This window comes from Stenella coeruleoalba (assembly GCF_951394435.1).
Source record: "Stenella coeruleoalba genome assembly, chromosome: 6".
Lineage (NCBI taxonomy): Eukaryota > Metazoa > Chordata > Mammalia > Artiodactyla > Delphinidae > Stenella > Stenella coeruleoalba.
Window position 1 is genome coordinate 1,418,091 of NC_137151.1, and position 18,226 is coordinate 1,436,316.

The following is an 18,226-nucleotide window of genomic DNA, read 5'->3' on the forward strand; positions in this document are numbered from 1 at the left end:
TTCTTTTTTTTTTTTTTTTTTTGCGGTACGCGGGCCTCTCACTGTTGTGGCCTCTCCCGTTGCGGAGCCCAGGCTCCGGACGCGCAGGCTCAGCGGCCATGGCTCACGGGCCCAGCCGCTCCGCGGCATGTGGGATCCTCCCGGACCGGGGCACGACCCCGCGTCCCCTGCGTCGGCAGGCGGACTCTCAACCACTGCGCCACCAGGGAAGCCCTACAGATTTTCTTGAATTTAATAATGTAACTTATATTTATCATAAGGTTGGCTTATTCCAAATCATGTGATTTCACATACTTGATGTAAAGGAATGCATGCATTGTGTCTTAACCCCTTAAGTGCCTTGAGACGTCTTTGTATGTCTAATGAAAAGGCACTCCTCCTTTGACCCCACTAGGAGGTATGTATGTATATTGTACATTTACAGTTTTATGCATTTTGAATCAGTTCACATTTTAAAAAATAGCTTCTCGTATTGAGAGTTATGCAGTCAAAGAAGAGTAATGAAATTCTATTTCTTGCTCAATTCCTGTATTTTGCCACAAGAAGCCAAGATAATTTGTGTTCTACTGAGTGAACGCTCTGCTGCTATGGAATTATTCAAAACCTGCACATTCCTTTCCTGAGGGACAGGGGTTACAGTTTAGCAGCTGAAGTTAAAAGATGCTTTATTCTTCAAATTTCTTATTTATTTTATCCCTGACTTTAGAAATAGCATCTACTATACACATTAAAGTTAAACATATGGAAACTCTAAACTAAAGTTAGAGCAGCTAATTGTGACTTGTTTCTATCACTAAGTAAATGATCAGCATTCATTTCATTTCTTACCAAGCTTTGTTCACACTGGTCTGTTGGTTGGCAGACCACAAACGAGGGATGAAACGTCATTGAGTGTTTCTAATTGTAATCCCTCAGTAGCTGAAATGAGGGCTTTCTTGTCATTTTTGTGTACAATTAAGTTGCTCCAGTTTATATATACTTATTAAGTTATAAGCATGTTAATATGGAGAGTTTTGATTGTCCAGCCTGATGGAGGACCTGATTCCCTTTAAGGATGTGTATATTCTCCTCTTCAGGTTTTTTAATTTTTAAGTCCTCAGAGAGATAGAACTTTGAAATTGCCCAATTTTAATATAAGTGGAAATTTTCTCAGCTATTGAAATGTTATATTACACAATTACTTTCTATGGATTATGGTTAAAATAGATTCACTTACTAGTGGTTTCTGAATATTTCTGTATAGTCTTGATAAAATTTACAGTTGAATGGTAGATATTTTGGAATGTCCTTTAGTATGAGCGGGAGAATGTACATTTTTAAATCTTCAGTATAATCTAAATGATGTTATTTCAAATATTCAAAATCCATAATAGTAAATTTTAGGAAGTTAAGTCCTAAACATTAATAGCCAAGATACCAAATACATTACTGTATTAAAATATTTTACCTTTTTTTAAAAGAGAAAAGTAAGCATGACCTTTATGTCAAAGAGAAATTCTTGTATCTATTTCTGAATTTCACAGTCAAGACAGTATAAGATAGTAAATAACTCTGTAGTCTTTTTTGAACATTCCGCTCTTTGCCAGCAGATAGATGTGATTCAGGCTGCTGTACAACACCATGGTAAGTTGGAAAGTGAAAGAATAAAATGTCAGGGATCTAAGAATTAATAACTGTTTTGGCAGTAGTTTTTCACCTGAATTAAAAAGAAAACCTATCCTAACTATATGGACAGGATATGACAACCATGGATAAAAAGATAAAGTTATATAGACATAAACAGACAAATGTCATGGTTGGCATGTTCTTTGATTTAGGGCTCTGTTTACACTTCTGAGAGTAACTCTAATAATTTGTTGGCAGTGAGCACTTCTGCCTTTCAGTGGAAGCACCGGGTCCTAACCACTGGACGGCCAGGGAAGTCCCTGCCTGAGAATGTTTTTAATCTGTTTGTCAATCTAAATAGGGTTCTAGGAATAATCCCAGCTTTCATACACCAAGTAGTTCTAGATTCCACTCATATCAATGTAACAGTGTGTAACAAAATGCCAGATTTCTTTATCTAAACTTCCCTCCCCCTCCAGCGGCCAGTTTCCCCCCCACCCCCCTGCAAGACACACACACACTCAAGAAATCAGTGCTGACTGTTATTCTCACAACTGGAAATAGGTATTGGTGAATCAAGGGGCTTTTGTAAATGCTAAGAAATGTTTGTAAAAACCTTTCCTCTCTGATTTAGGATGGTTTTACCAGGTTCATTTTCGGTCTTATACTGAACATCTGGTTTGTGTCCGCACTGTGTACATAGGTTGAGGAATATTTTGGAATAGACCGCATTCACAAGAGGAATACCTGGTAGTATTTGTTAAACCAGTGCATACATCCAAAACCGAGGCAGAGTAATTAGCATAAGCAACCCTTTCCTTTGTGCGGCCTGCCCAGCACAAGTGGGGGGGCGTTGACCATGTTGGTTAAGAGTAAAGAGAAAATTTACAGATTAAAAACTGACTTCAAGTGTGTAAGCTATGTTAAGCCATTAAGACAGTTACTTGAAGGTTTCAAGTGCTGATATATACACATAGAGATGCTTTTGTGCGATGATGCATGTGTTGCTTCACAAAGGCTAATACTAACAAACAGGGGTAAAGGACTGTGGTACCTGTAGAGTTGTTTATTATCTGTTGGCAGGTCTGACCAGGTCTGATCAGGTATTGGAACAAAGGCCTCCCATCTGCACCACAAGTACTACAACCTGAGCGCTGAAAGAAACTTGAAAGATTTTATCCAGTCTCACCTTCTATTCTTATAGGCAACGTATGTGAATATCATAAATTCTAGTGAAGTTTAGTCTATTTCAGTTCAAGAGTTATACTCAGGCAGTGTTTTTACTTAATAACTTGATGACCTTAGAAGATGTCATTTAATTTAGAGAACAAGTAGGCTTTAAAAAGCAATCCTAATTAGGGCCCCAACTCTGCTTGTTTAGGCTGATATACATGCAGTGTGAAAACATTCTGAAATGCAAATTAGAGGTCTAAGTTTTAAAAGCACTTAAAACATAGAACTAAGATTTAGGATGTATGTCCACTTATAATTAAATAATTTATGTTCATAATGTGAACGTGCAGTAGAATTAAAGCATTACTTGTTTTATAATCTTATCGGAAAGGGAGAAGGAAACAAGAATTTTTAACAATGTTCTATTTAATACCCGTGTTTTGAATATTTAAAGGTATTCTGATGGTAAGATTGCCAAAGTAGTTTTGAATTCATAAAAATTATTTATGCCACAATAATGTGGGGTATGTTTACACCTCTTTTATTTTGTAGTAATTATTTTGTAGTTTAGGTGAATTTGCATTTGTCACCTACATTAAGGTAAATATTTGTTGAAACCAACATCTTTTAATAATAAGAGGAGAGAGAGAAATTATGCCACAGCTTTCTTGTACGTAAGCTGCCATATCAACAAAGTAACTATGTCAACACAGCTTACTTCTTCCCACGTTTGCTTCAGCTAGCCAACCACAATTTCTGCAACCATTTTTTTTTTCTGGTGTTTCCTCTAAGTAAAATACCTGTTTTTAAAACCCACTGGATTAACTTCATCGAATATCAGAATTACTGATCTGTTGGCAAAGATTTATTGGGGTCTCTGTGATCACAACACAGCTTGTAGCAGCTGTTTTATAAAGTTTTTAGAAAATTGTATAGCTCCAAAGGAATTTGTATAATAACAAAACTTATTTGAGGGCTAACTGCGAATAGATAATTTCAGCAATTTTATAGAGAGACCATGAAATTAATCCCTAAATTGTACTTTTTGGGTTTAACTTACTTTACAAAATCTGCAGCTATTTTCAACACAATGTTTTATTACACACAGACTTCACTTATTCTCAGCAGCAGTTCCTACAATGAGCCTTTCAATGTTATCAAAAACAAGCCCTATTTCAGTGAGAAATGAGACGTTTTATTTTTATAATCTGGGTGAAATTGTTGTGGGTAGACACCAAATAGTTATTTGTTTCCATATCTAAATTTGCTGCTACTTACTTGTATGTTTTTCTACTGCCGTTTATTGTTGATTTCTAAAGCTTCCTAGTCATCGTTATCTTTATTGTAGTAATCCAAGCTAAATGGGCAGCCAGAGGTACAATCCACTGGGGTACCATCCATCAACATTGACTAGGTAGGGCTCAGCGCATAAATAAGTAAACCAATTCTTTTTTTTAATTTACAAAGTGAAAGGTATTAGCAATATTGCAAGTTAAAGGCTACAATTTTAGGAGGAGGTTCTAATGTTTAACTTCCTGAAACCTTTTAAAATTTTCAGTACAGGAATGAAAATGTTTGAAAGCCTTGTAAATGCTCGTAGAAGTTTCAGTTAAACACTGTAGAATTTTCCTACCTGTTGTTGCATAAATGATATAGAAAATATTTTTCTATGGACAAAAGATTGAAACTGTTAACTTCTTTTGCTTCATTGTTTAAAAAGGAAAAAATGATATTTGTATGTCTCTCATGCTGTAAAGAAATGAATGTATCTTTCAGATGTTATTAGAATTAAGACTTGATTCTAAGGATACTCTTTGTTTAAAAAAAAGTTAGCAAGGGATTGAAAAGGAAAGGAAGAGTGTTTTCCACTTCGTTATACAAAATGCAATTTTAGAAGAAAAATGTAATTTTCTTTATAAATAAGAGCAATCATTATTGAAGTATATTTCAATATTTCAAATACCTTCTTTTTCACTTTGCTTTGTGTTAACTCTAGGAATTTTCAAAAAAATGTGTGCATACTGTTTTTAAGTGTAAAATAATTGAATTCTAGACTTCTGGAGTGTGTTAGGGGTACATGTGTTTGAGGGTAAGCGTTCTGCTCCATGCGTTTACTGTGAAGGAAAGTTCTCAGGCTTTGTCACTGTGCCAGCCACAAATGAGGACAGCACTCTGAGCGTGTGACTTCGGTGAAGCCAGAAAACCGTGCCTAAGTGTCACCACAGTAAATATGTGCAGAGGCCCTGACAAATAAATAGTTTGCTTTCTGTTCTCAGTATCTTGGACAGGTAAGACCACTGAGCCCAACTCTGACGTGTAACGGTGGTGTCTTATATGGTTAAGGGTTTATTAATTTAGCGGAACAGAAGACAGAAAAAGCCCTACATTATAAACCAGCATAATTTGTTCAACAGTTTCTTTGAAAGGTAGTATTTATTATTCATCACTCACTAAGCTTGGCTCAGTGGGGCCTTTGTTATGTTGACTCCTACTTCCATCCCTCCAACTTAAAAAAAAAATTATTAATCTCCCTTTACGGTAGAGTCTTTGTGAAGTAAGGTAATCTTTTCCTTCATTGACTTTTGTTACAGTTGTCGAAGGATTAAAATCAGGCCCCCTCAACCCTGAGAGTTTCCAAAATTTAGCAAATACTACTTCTGATAATCTTAACTAAAATGTCACATTGCTACATGAAGTTACCACCATGAAGCCATCAAGGACACTCAGCCCTACTTACAATCTTGGACTGAAAGAGGTGCTGATTTGTGGTTTCACTAAATCCACTGTAGTCACACTTGAACCCGTTTTACCTTTTATTGAAAGAAGCTTTTTCGTTTCTACTCCTGAATTGTAATGTTCCAGTTTTTTGCCTTCCTGAGCAGGAAAATTTCAACCCAATTCTGGGAGTCTCTGGCACTTATCTTTTCCCACCCTTCAGTTAGTTGACAAGGTTGTTCATGCTTTCTTGTGTTCTGTAGAGTAGGTCAGATTTCAATGCTGAAATTGATTTCTTGAATTTCAAACAGCACTTTATTTCATGCTTACTACTGACTTAATTTATACATTTAAAGGTAAAATTTATCCCAGGAGTTTTGTAAATATGGAAAAATACAATGGATTAGCATGTAGAACTCATTGGATTGGACCCAAGTTTAAATGCTTTATGATCTCTTGATCATTTGATATTTAAAAGGTAACTTGTGGGATTTTAGCTTTGCCACTTTTTTGTAATTTATTTAGTACAGTAAAGGCTACCCAGTTGATAGTCTTGCTGGACTCTGAGTTCTCTCAGCTAGCTTCAGCCAAGTTTGGTTCACTATAACCATTCTGCTTTGCATTTTTGTACATTACTTGAACACCTGGAAACCCATCTGTTTGGTTCTGAGTTGTATTAGGCGTGATTTAAGTCAGTGCTTCATCACCAGTAAGTTGAAGGGGGCAAAGTCCTGACACTTCGAATACATGTTGAGGGGCAGGATTTAGGAGACTAAAAGTTTACATTAAGCTGTTTTCATTTTCTGTCATTAGCATATTTCTGCTTAGGCAAATAAAAGCTGTCTCCAGCCCGGTGTTCCTGTAGCGTCAGGAAGTTGCAGTTACAATCCATATGGCAATCTTTTCAAATAAGAAAAGCTAGTCTTTATTTTCTACAGTGTAGGCTTAATTTTAGGACAGATAGTTTACTATATACTCATCAATGATATTTTTAAGTAGTAGTTTTAAAAATATTTCTATGTAGAGGCTGTTTTAATTTGGGAATTTTTTTTCTTGTAACAGGTGCTATATGTAAATATGAAGGGCAAAAAGTCATTTAGTTAAAAGTCTCGTTTATTTCCTAATTAAGTTATGATTTTACATATTTGCTGCCATTTCACGTTTGATCGTACTGAACTAAATAGAATTAGCCTCTTAATTTTTTAAATTCTCTTTCCCTGTTTCACAAAAATAGCTCTTTCCATATGGTTTCCCATAGTTAGGAGACAAAGAAGCTTAGGGTTCACTTAAAATGTTTAAGCTTGAATTTGGTCAATACTGGATAATTTGAAATCATCACTATGCATTTGTCACTGCAGCTTACTGTGTGCTTGAAAGGCCTTGTGGATTTGTCTTAATTTCAGTGAAAAATTAGAATTCCTGCAATGAGTTTCATGTAAAAAAAAACTATGAATACTAACAGCAAACAGGATAAAAATGTTGATTTGCATTCAAACTGTTTTAACCCTAAGAGCAGTTTATGTTATGAAATGCTATTATTATACATATTTTGTTGGCCATAATTCATTTTGATTGAGAACTAGTTGTTCAGGTTCAAACGTGAAAAAACTCTAGCTGTGACTTTAAATTGTTCAACTGCAAAATAAAGATGTGCTTTAGTAATTTAAGTATAGGAGTTTTGAAGATTATTTTATGGGAGTTTTTGTTGTTGGGCTTTTCAAACAGTGGTTCGTTTTTTTCATTAGTGGGTGATTATAAGAGACTAGGAGAATGCTAAATGCAAAATTTATTTCTAGAATTACTCACACAGTGGCTGTGTTTGGGGGTGGGTGGGTCAGTCAGGAACTAAAAGGGATTTAGAAGATTAAAGAATGTCTGATGAGAAGCTCCTCCTTCACTGTGGCCACTGCTGGCTTCCTCTTCTCCCAGCCCCAGCCTCTCTACTCTGGTATTCCTACCCTAAGACCTTGTCAGTCAAAGTAAAGGACCTCTCTTCATGTGTCTGAAGCCCACTTGCCTCATACCTTCCCCAAGTGCAGTTAGGCATGCCATCTGTCATCTGTAAGAAAATTTCTTGGAGAAAATGATGTTTAATTTTGTATCTAGAAATAAATTAAGGCAAAAGTAAATGCCATGCCTCTAACGTACATGATACTAAAACTTCAGACAGTATAAGGAAGACTCAGGAGTTGTGAAGCCTCTTTCCCATGCCCCGCCCCTAAGAATAGTACCCCTCAAACAAATGGCAACCTTAAATTTCGTGTCTTCTAGGGGAAGATGTTGCACAAGCATTTGCGCGTACATGTACGTTTTGTTAAGGCCAAAGGGATTGTACAATATATTCTGTAGCCTGGTTTTTCATGTTGGAAGTATCTGCACACCCACACACTCAGATCTGCCTCCTTCTTTTGACTCACAGCGTTGACCTGCATCATACGGATGGATATGCTGTAATGTAATTTCTTGATGGACATTCGTCTCCAGTTTGTATACTCTAGAAACAACGCTGCAGTGAGCATCCTCGTGCAAATATTTTCACTAATCATTGCAAGTCTACACATAGGGTCAGTTTCTAGCAGGAGGATTGCTAAGCATTGGGCACCTGCATTTTTAAATGTGAATAGTTGCTCTCAGAGAAGATTATATCACTTCATGCTTCCACCAAACATAAGAATGTCTGTTTCCCCACATTCTGATTAGGACTGATATCAAACTTCATTTATTTGCTCATCTCATGAAAGAAATATCTTATTTTGACATACATTTTATTTATAAAGAGGTTGGATAGATTTTCATATCTTTATTGATCTCTTGTATTTCTTGTTCTCTAAATTCCATATCGATATCCTTTGCTCACTTTTACATCAGGTTGTTTAATGTTTTATTTACATGAGATGTTGGAAATTAGTCATTTGACAGTCATACGTGTTGCAAAACCTGTTTCACATGGTGTTCTTTGTCTTTTGACTATTTTTATTTGGGACTGATGGGTATGACGATATTTTTAATACTTTTATAAAACAAATGTATCAATCTGCACCTTTAAGACTTCTGAATTTGGAGCATACTTGCAAAAGCTTTACTCTAATTCCTACTAACATTCTATCTGTGACTGAAGCTTTCTTAAGCACCATCCAAATAACCTACCAGTATCCTGCACTCTGCCTTCTGCTCTTGTCCCCTGCTTGCCACCACTGACCGCTCTTAATTATGCCAGAGTTCTGCTAGTTCCACCAAGCACGTTGTAAGCTTACTAAAACCAGCTGTGTTTATTTGCTAACCTACATATGCACATTTACTTACCTTCATTATATCATTTAATTATATGTTACATAAGCCAATGAAACGTGCGTGTGAAAAGAAAAAGGGTCACATTTTTCCAAAGGCTTTATACAGGTGTCATTAATACTTTCTCAAAGTCTGAAAAGTGGTACGAACAAGACAATTATGAGAGACTAACAGAAAAAAATCGATATACTTGGGGTCTGTTTTTTGCAACAGACTAAGGGATTATAATTGGGCTCAAACACAAATGTATTCTTAGAGCCGGGCATGCACATAGCCCCGTGCACACGAGTGGCCTTCGAGATTCCCAGAAATGTGTCAGCTTTCCAGAGCCCCTCTGCACATCTGACTCCCCAGCTTTTCATTTTGAGCTCTGAGTTAGGTCAAAGAAAGTAACAGTGCTCTGGGAATGGGCTTTGAAGGAGTCCTGACTGTTCTGCCCCCTCAAGTGGCCCTTTGGCTGCTGGTTTCAAGGCTGCAGAGGAACTGGGGAGAGCAAGCTGAGACCCAGGCCCATTAAAATGCTGCAAAACTCATTGCTCTTACCAACATTTAGCTATTTTCCTTGAATAAACACCTCTGGATTGTTGCAAGCTTTTGCTTAATATCCAGAGTTTGAAAAAGTTAATTCTGACCATGTTTTTTGGACTTTTGGTTGCTTTTCTGGATCTTCCAAGGTCCCTACTCTGCCGTTTTCACGGACTGCACTTAACCCCTTTGCCTTCAGACTCCTGGTCTTGCAACACATTCGCCCGACTGTGTTCTGATTGACTTCTGGCTGTTGCCAGGAACCAGATCCACCTTCTGAGGATAAAGATTTGCTACCACTGCGAAGATCCAGAAGCCTGTGAAGTAGTTTCCACCTAAACTCACAGCTTCACCTCCCACTGCTTTCTCAGGCATTATCAGCAGGAGAAATGAGGTACAAAGCCCCTGGACTGCAACTGCCCACCCCTGCATTTGACCCTCACAACTGTGTCTCCATTTTACAGACGAGGAGTGAAAACTCACTTTATTCCTTGGAAGTTAAGTAGCTAGTGTGTCTAGGAGGTGTCTGACTCTGCAGCCAAAGTTAATATTCTTTGAGAGAAATTATTTTTAAGAGAACAGTACCAACTTATATGTTTGAAAAATCATTGTCATAACTTTGACCTCATATTTCTAAATCAATTTTTGGAAAATAGGCATTTAAAATGTGATGATTCTCTCCTTAAAGGAAATTTGAGGTTTGGTTTACTTTTAACAAAACTAAATTCAAATTTTTTTGTGTATTTGGTTTATGTAAAATTAAATGAAATTCTCTTATGTACTGAAATAGGTGTAGAATCACAGGTTTTAAGATCTGGAAGAGATCTCAGGAAGCATCTGTTCTAATTAACTCATTTTATTTTTTTTAAAAGATGTATTTATTATTTATTTTTGGCCGTGTTGGGTCTTAGTTGCGGCACGCGGGATCTTTGTTAAGGCATGCGGGACTTTCATTGCGGCACAGGCTTCTCTCTAGTTGTGGTGTGGCAGTTTTTCTCTCTCTAGTTGTGGCACGTGGGCTCTCTAGTTGAGGTGCACGGGCTCAGTAGTTGTGGCGCACAGGCTTAGTTGCCCCGTGGCATGTGGGATCCTAGTTCCCTGACCAGGGAATCAAGCCCGCGTCCCCTGCATTGCAAGGCGGATTCTTTACCACTGGACCACTAGGGAAGTCCCAAATTACCTCATTTTATAGACGAGAAAACTAATGCCAGGAAAGATGGATGCTTGTCAAGTGAATTCATGGCAGGGTAGTCACCACTGGTCTTTCTACTATGTGGTCTCCTGATAGCTTGGCGGGTCCTGGAATCACACAACAGTCACAGGTGCGGGTCAGTCATGTAAGGGCCATGAAGGACTCTGAGGCCCCACCCCAGACTTAACCTTGCAACAAGATCCCCAGGTGACTCACGTGCACTTAACATCTGGGCGCTGAGCCGTGGCTCCTGCCCTCTTCTTAAGTCTCTCAGTCCCTCGTGGTTTCACTGTTGGGCAAACCCAATGGGAGAATGTTTTCACTTCCGCCTCTCTGTTACTCAATGGCAGGAACTTGCCTGGAGCCATCCAGGGTTTCCTGAAATTTTTTTTTCCTAGCAGAATGAAGAACGTGCGTCCGCCACCAGATCAGCAGGGCTCTGTTCCAGATAATTCTGAACAAAATGATACATGAAGTATGGATTCATGGAACATGAATGCTTAGGTCTATTGTCCTGAATCTCCAGAAGTAGGGAGAAGCCTGGCTTTGTGCTCTGGAGAAGGGAGTGACTTGTCTCCAGTTTATCTTGCATCTCCCTTCTCTGCACACCTCTACCCCAGCCCTCCCCCATTCTTTTAAGGTGTCCTTCAATTAGTCTATGTGGTTAATACTTCACTGTGAATTAGTTTAAGCTCTTACACGTGCCAGGAATACTTGCATGGAGAGAAAGGGTGAACTTTCAGACATAAGATTCTGGCTCAGGAAAGATTTAGCTGGGTAAAGGGAGCCATCCAAGAGTGTACAACCAGGCCCAGGCCACCGCCCTGTTCCAGGAGCCCCCATCTCCCACTGTCAGCGCAGGGATCTTTGTTCCTCGGTCTATAACTTTTATATTTTATGTAGTGTTGTGTGCTTCCAAAAACATTTTCAGTTAACTTATTTTATGTAAGTTTCATAACTACCCTCTTAGGAAGGTGGTATCATCCTCATTTTACAGACTTAAAGTTATTTTGGATTTTTTAGCTTCTGAACTGAAGTCTAGACAGCAGTATGCTAATAAAACTCTGTCTTAGTGGTGCTTCCTGATTTTTTTTTTTTAATTTATCTTACTTGTGTGCATTCTTGACTAGTCAGTGCTCTCCTGATCCAGTGTCTGGAAAACAAGTTATTCCTGATTCCCGCTCTCTCAAGGGTCTTTTCTTTTTTTTTTTTTAATTTTTTTCTTTTTTCTTTGTGTGTGTGTGTGTGTGTGTGTGTGTGTGGCTTAAAATAACAACAAGTATTTATTATTGCTCAGTTTCTGTGGGACAGGAGATAGGTGGTTCTGACTCAGCCACAGTTGCATATTGGTGGGGACTTTGTCATATGAAGGCTTAAAGGGCTTGGAGGATCCAGTGCAACATGACTCACCTACACAACTGGCAAGTGGGTGCTGGCTGTTGATGGGAGGCCTCAGGTCCTCTCCATCCAGGTGGCTACACAGGGCTTCTTGAGTGTCTTTGTGACATGGTGGCTGCTGTCCCCCACAGTGAGCAATCTGAGAGGGCAAGGCAGAAGGGCACTGTCATTTATGATGGAAGTCACACACCATCACTTCTGCAATGTTCTACTAATCAGCAAGGGTCTTCTCAGTGGAGGCTTGTGGAAGCAGGGCCCCTTCAGCCTCCAGGAGGACTGACTCTCATACTCGAATTCTCTCTGCTTCACTCTGCTCAGAATGCCTCAGCATGAATGGCCCCACCCGTGTGGACCAGTTCAGACAAGCTGGCTGAGAAAGTAAGGAGCTTGGAAATCAAGGGGAGAGGGTTTTGCAGACTTGCGACCAATGTCCTCAGTTATTTAAAGGGCTGTGGTGTGGGGACTTCCCTGGTGGCACAGTGGTTAAGAATCCGCCTGCCAGTGTAGGGGACACGGGTTTGAGACCTGGTCAGGGAAGATCCCACATTACGCGGAGCAACTAAGCCCGTGCGCCACAACTACTGAGCCTGCGTGCCACAACTACTGAGCCCGCACACCTAGAGCCCGTGCTCCGCAACGAAGAGTAGCTCCCGCTTGCCGCAACTAGAGAAAGCCCGCGCACAGCAACCAAGACCCAACACAGCCAAAAAAAAAATTTTAATTAATTAATTAATTAAAAATAAAGGGCTGTGGTGTGAAAGAGGGGCCATGTTTTTTCTTGTGGGCAAAAGTGGATTTACCGTGAAGATAATCAGCTTTAAGCTTTAGAGCTCCTGACTTGTATGGGCCTCTTCCAAGACCCTGTATCTCACTCTACTTTCAATCTTTAAATCTGCCTTATTTCACTTAAGCCTCCCCTCCCCCCACCAATTGTATTAAATGATTTTCAGAACTAATAAAACCTGTATCTACCCCTTTCTGTGACTCCAGAGAGAGCAAACCAGGACCTAAAATAGGAGTGGAAATCTAGGGTGAGGATGTTAGTTCAATAGAGGAAAATCTTTCCATGGCCAGGACTGTTCCACCAAAAGTGGGTTATTCTAGTAGGCACTTTCGATACCTTACCCACAGCCATTCTTCCTAACAACACCCCCTGCTTCCTGCTAATACAACTTGGATCTGCTCAAGAAGTTAAGGGTGAGCCCTTAATCTCAGAGGGAGCAGGCCCTTCCCCAAACCCCAAGTGTGAATTATAATTGGTCTAAACCAGTTATGGTATTCTTTCTCCCTGTGGCCAGTGTGGGCAGGTAATCCCATTCTCAGCAATGAGGCAGGGCGTGGTGGGACTTCCTTCCCTGAATTAAAGACAAGCCTTCGCTGGGAATTCCCTGGCGGTCCAGTGGTTAAGACTCGGTGCTTTCACTGCCGTGGCATGGGTTTGATCCCTGGTCAGGGAACTAAGATCCCGCAAGCCTCGCAGCAGAGCCAAAAAAAAAAAAAGCTTCGGGAAGAGAAGATCTTTTCCCCTTTCCCTTTCATTTCTGAAACTCAGATAGGGGAGCTGATGATACTGCAGCCCTCTTGTGGCCAGTAGGCTAGAAGCATAAAAACCAGAGTCAACATACTAAGGATGACAGAACAGAAAGAGTAACAGTTTAGGATCCTATTGGACTGTTGAGTTGAACCAATCTCTAGATTACTTACGTAAGAAAAATAGTCTACTTATTTTTTAAGCTACAGTTAATTGTATTCTCTATTTCTTGCAGCCAAGTGCATTATAACAATTCAGCTGTGTCCAAGGAGAGAGCCTTCTGTCTCTGGTGGAAGGCAGAGGGCTAATTCACCACAAAACAAGAATGTTGCAGAGGGTGTCTATGCCTGGGGGAGAGGATCGGGGGAGAGGATGAATTGTTAGGAGGAATAATCTTTCATGATTAGAGCACAAACAACCTCCTATGGCTTAGGCCCTTAGCTTGCATCCTCCAAGACTTCATATTTCCTTCAGCCTATAACCATATTTCTCAACCTATTTCTCTCACCCCACCCCACCCTTGACCGAGGTAGAAAAAAGGATGGAGCAGAGGACTGTTCCTCTAAACGGGTGTGCTAGGCAACAATTTAGGACAGTGAAGCTGGTTTATAAGCGTTGAGAGAAAATGCTTCCATTGTTGGTCAGTAAACAGGAAAAGAACAACACAGCTCTCAGCCCCGATAGACTCGGTGCGTGGCACTCAAGACCAGACAGTTCTCAAACAGGGTAACCTAACCCCAGGGAGACATGAAGGGTTTCCACGGGTACATGGCCCAGAGAGTTGGGTTTTTGTTTTTGTTTTTTTAACTCTTTACTATGGAAAAAATTCAAACCTGTACATAAAATGGACAGAATAGTTTAATGTACTTATCGCCCACCTTCACCCTGTGGCCCTTTATTGTTCCATCTATACATGAGCCACACTCCCCTACCCCTGTGTCAGCACCATTGTCATCACTGCTTTTTTTTTAATTGGAGTATAGTTGATTTACAGTGTTGTGTTAATTTCTGCTGTACAGCAAAGTGACTTAGTTATATATTCTTTTTCATATTCTTTTCCATTATGGTTTATCACAGGATGTTGAATATAGTTCCCTGTGCTCTGCAGTAGGACCTTGTTGTTTATCCGTTCTGTATATAATGGTTTGCCTCTACTAATCCCAAATTCCCAGTCCAAGCTTCCCCCCCACTCCCCCTAGGCAACCACAAGTCTGTGAGTCTGTTTCTGCTTCGTAGATAAGTTCGTTTGTGTCATATTTTAGATTCCACATATAAGTGATATCATATGGTATTTGTCTCTGTCTGACTTACTTCACGTAGTATGAGAATCTCTAGTTGCATCCATGTTGCTGCAAATGGCGTGATTTCATTCTTTTTTATGGCCGAGTCATTGCTTTTTTATGGAGCTATATTTCAGAGATGAGCACGCGCAGTTCCTCTCACCCCTGTACATCCGTGCTGCTCCTCCCACGAGAAAGTGATGAAAATGTCTATAATTAAGATTGTAGTGATGGCTGCACGACTTTGTAAATACGCAAAAATCGTTGAAGTGTACACTTTAAATGGGGGAATCACATCTCAATAAAGCTATTTTTAAAAAGTAGAGAAAGAAAACTTCTCTAATACTATTAAAAGAAAAAAAAATAGAGGTGGAATCTTGTTTCCGTCCCTTTTGAAAGGGGTCTGGCCTTCTGACTCGCTTTAGTCAGTAACCCGCAACAGAAGTGACAGCGTACGACTTCTGGGCGTTGCCCTTACAGGCCTTAGAAGCTTCAGTTCTCACTCTTTGAGGGGCTCCAGCCACTTCAACTGCCCTACTCCGGACGCCCAAGAGAACTCAGCTGCTGCTGCTAAGAGCCACCCCAGCTGAGATGCCGCACGGACGAGTGAAGGCCTTTGGGCAACCCCAGCTCCTGTGGCACCGCAGCCCCCAGCTGTGTCTCCCCAGACGATGGTGGGGGTTCAAAGGGGCAGCGCCAAACCCTAGGAAGGGCCCTTCTGCTTTCAGCCAGCAGGTCCTCCACTGAAGCCCTCGGAGCTTTGCCCAGGGCCCCGAAGCCCCTTCAGCTCGGCCCTGTCCTCTCTGACTTGTCGTCTCGGTCCCCCACGGCCCTTCCCTCTGCCCCCGCCCCCAGGCACCTCGCTCAACCGAGCAGGCCGGGCCCAGCAGGGGCGCGCCTTCACCTCCTTCAGGCCCTTCACTCCAAGGAGACAGACCTTCCTCCTTCCCTACGGGTCTGTGTAAGACCACCAGTCCTCACTCTGTCCCTGTCCCCCTTCTAGCTTTCTCTTTGTCATTTAGCAGGGCCTAACCCTAGTGCCCAACTCTAACCACGGATACTAATAGGTGGTACTGAATCTTACTAACTGATGTCACTTACTTTCTGTCTCTCCTGTCAGCTCGGAAGGCGCATGAGGTCTCTTCGTGTGTCCTGTTTATTATCCATCGTATCTCCGCTGCCCAGTACACACCCTGGCCCATCGCGGACACTGACCTGAATTCTCTGTAAGGAGAAAGGATGCAACGTTCTCCGTTAAATAGAAATCTCCTATTTCCCGTCCGCTTTCTTACCGTTCTTCATGCATCTGTTCACCGTCTCTGTCCCCACTAGAATACAGCTGGGCAGTAAATATTTGCCACGTGAATTAACATGTTGAAGGACTCCCGGGTACCGGCCTCCGGCAGAGCCGCTTTAAACCAGCCGCCAGAGCTCCGGCCGGGTCGGCATCGCCGCTTTAACCCGAGCATCTCCCCGCCCCGCAACTTCCGGGGCGGTGTCGTTGCCCATTTAAGAGCGGCGTTCCCCGCCCTCGGGGCGGAGCTTAGGGGCTCTAAGGGGCGGGCCGGCGGCCGGGGTCTGCGGGGATTAGTGCGGTGGGCGCGCCTCTGGCCGCCATTTCTCGGCGTCTCCCCGGAGCCGCCCCCTGGCGCTTCGCGTGGGTCTCTCTCCCCTCTCGTGGCTGCGGGTGGTCGCCGCCAGGTAAGCGCGCCGCCCTCCCGGCTCCTCACGCCCTCCTCGCCGGCGCCGGGGCTGCGGCCTCGCCCGGGACCCTTGGGCCGCCCGGTGCGAGGGGCGGGCGGGCGGCGGCCGAAGGGCCGGGCGCGGAGGGAGGGAGGCCGGGCCGGGCCGGGTGTCCACTTGCGGGCGGACGTGGCCGCTCGGGGACGCACCGAGGGCCGGTCGCGACCGCGCTGGGCTGAGGCGCTCCGGGGGCGGACCGGCAGGTGTCCCGGGGTGGGGGTGGGGGTGGGGAAGGGGGCTCCGGGGACCCCCGCCCCCCACCTCGCGGCCGGCCCGGACGCCGGGCTCCGGGGGGGTCGGCTTTGGTGGTACCTGCCCTTACGGTTCTGCCGTCAGGGCAGCCACACCCGAGTCTTCTGGACCGTTTGGCAGCATTTTAAGTGGATATTACATGTTTTTTCCAGAATTGGGGGAAGGCTTCCCGTCGCTCCGTTGCTGTCCTACTGACACAGTGGATGGTTTCACAGGCGCTGGTTGACAGGGTTTTCTCGTTCTTTAGAAAACGACCTGTTTGCTCCGTCTGCTGAAGGCCTTCCTTGCAGACGCTCTCTGTGCTGGGATCACTGGGAGGGAGGGTGTCAGTCCCCTGGTGGTGGTGAGTAAGCCTGACCCTGGTCAACTAGGGTTTGTGCTGAGCCAGAAAGCCGGTGCGGGAGCCGGCGCGTAGGGAAGGAAGCGTCCCGGGAGCGCTCCTTACCAGCTGCAAGCGGGCGCTCTTTCCTTGGTGGGGAGCAGTTGCCGACCTTGGACTGTGGCCATCGCTCACGTAGCAGAGTGTACACGAATCACGGCAGACTTTTGAGTTTTAGGTGTGTATTTAAAAAAACCAAAACTTCAGTTAGGTGGTAAACGGACGACTTGAGTTTGCATGTTTCCGATTGTAAAGGAAGCCCGCGTTAGTTCACAGCTGAGAAGTTAGACGTGATGGATTCAAAACTACTGTGTAAGAAATAGGCAAAACCCTACCACCCCGAAATCCCGTTGTATTATTTCGGACAAGCTCTTTACACAGCGCCTGATGCGCGTATTGCCGTGCTGGCTGGGCCGCCGTGGGGAGCGAGTCGGACTGGGTCCCTGTCCTTGTGTGTGGCTTAGTGGGGGAAACACCTAGTAAAATGGACAGACGGCGTGGCATTTAATTGCAGGTCCCTCGAGTGTTATAAAGAACGGACTAGGGCTGCTGCAAGGAGACCCAACTCAGGCGGCACGGGATGCTTTTCTGAGGAAGAGACACTTCCAAGCAGCCGTGTGAAGGTGGCTGTGCGAAGTAGGAGAGGGTCGGGGAGCTGGCGTGGAGAGGGCACCCAGAAAGCCGGAACAGCTGGGGGAAAGGCTGCACTTGCGGGCTCTCGGGCTGAGTGGAAGCCTGACCCGAGCGGGGCGAGCGCGAGGGTGGGCGCCTGAGGGTCCCGGCGGCGGGGAGCGAGGCCGGTAACGCTGGGTCCCTCACAGGGGTTGGCGGGGTGGCCGCTCAGAATCCGCTGTTGCGGCTCGAAGGAGGGGGCTGGGGAGGGTGGACGTGGGAGAACGGGTCGGCAATACATTTATTAAACTTCGGACGTGTTCGTATGTTGGTATTATGCAAGAACTGAGAACCTCCACAGGACCCTCTCCAGAGATAACCTTGCTTAAGTGTACATGTCCTCGTGCTTTTGTGTGTGGACAAGGTGTAAGAATATGTATATGTGTGCGCCCCACCCCAGTGTGGAGTAAACTATGCTCCTTTTTCTGATTTCATTTTTCACTTGTAGATTTTGTCAGTGTCTTTGTCAACTG

At 43.1% G+C, this 18,226-nt stretch overlaps 2 protein-coding genes across 5 annotated transcripts in view; one reads left to right on the top strand and one right to left on the bottom strand.

The window, feature by feature from the left end:
- Positions 1 to 9,320: 9,320 nt before the first annotated feature.
- On the bottom strand, positions 9,321 to 16,016 carry LOC307187634 (uncharacterized protein). 4 transcript variants are annotated; one of them, XR_013828668.1, is made up of 5 exons: positions 15,809 to 16,016; positions 14,739 to 14,917; positions 11,909 to 12,035; positions 10,715 to 10,952; positions 9,321 to 10,605 (listed from the first exon to the last, which is right to left on the bottom strand). XR_013828668.1 is itself a non-coding variant. In XM_079923970.1 (5 exons), the coding sequence occupies exons 2-5, from the start codon at positions 14,766 to 14,768 to the stop codon at positions 10,488 to 10,490; spliced, it is 348 nt and encodes a 115-aa protein (XP_079780096.1). In that variant the 5' UTR covers positions 14,769 to 14,885; positions 15,809 to 16,016; the 3' UTR covers positions 9,321 to 10,487. The 4 variants fall into 4 exon arrangements, 3 of the variants coding, with proteins under 3 accessions (XP_079780096.1, XP_079780095.1, XP_079780094.1); XM_079923970.1 differs by having other exon boundaries at positions 10,715 to 10,787; positions 14,739 to 14,885; XM_079923969.1 differs by having other exon boundaries at positions 10,715 to 10,787; positions 14,739 to 14,891.
- Positions 16,017 to 16,266: 250 nt separating this feature from the next.
- EPB41L5 (erythrocyte membrane protein band 4.1 like 5) overlaps positions 16,267 to 18,226 on the top strand; it is a 68,394-nt gene continuing 66,434 nt past the window's right edge. The window contains 1 exon segment of the mRNA XM_079923493.1: positions 16,267 to 16,408. The gene's annotated coding sequence lies outside the window, so the exon portion shown is untranslated.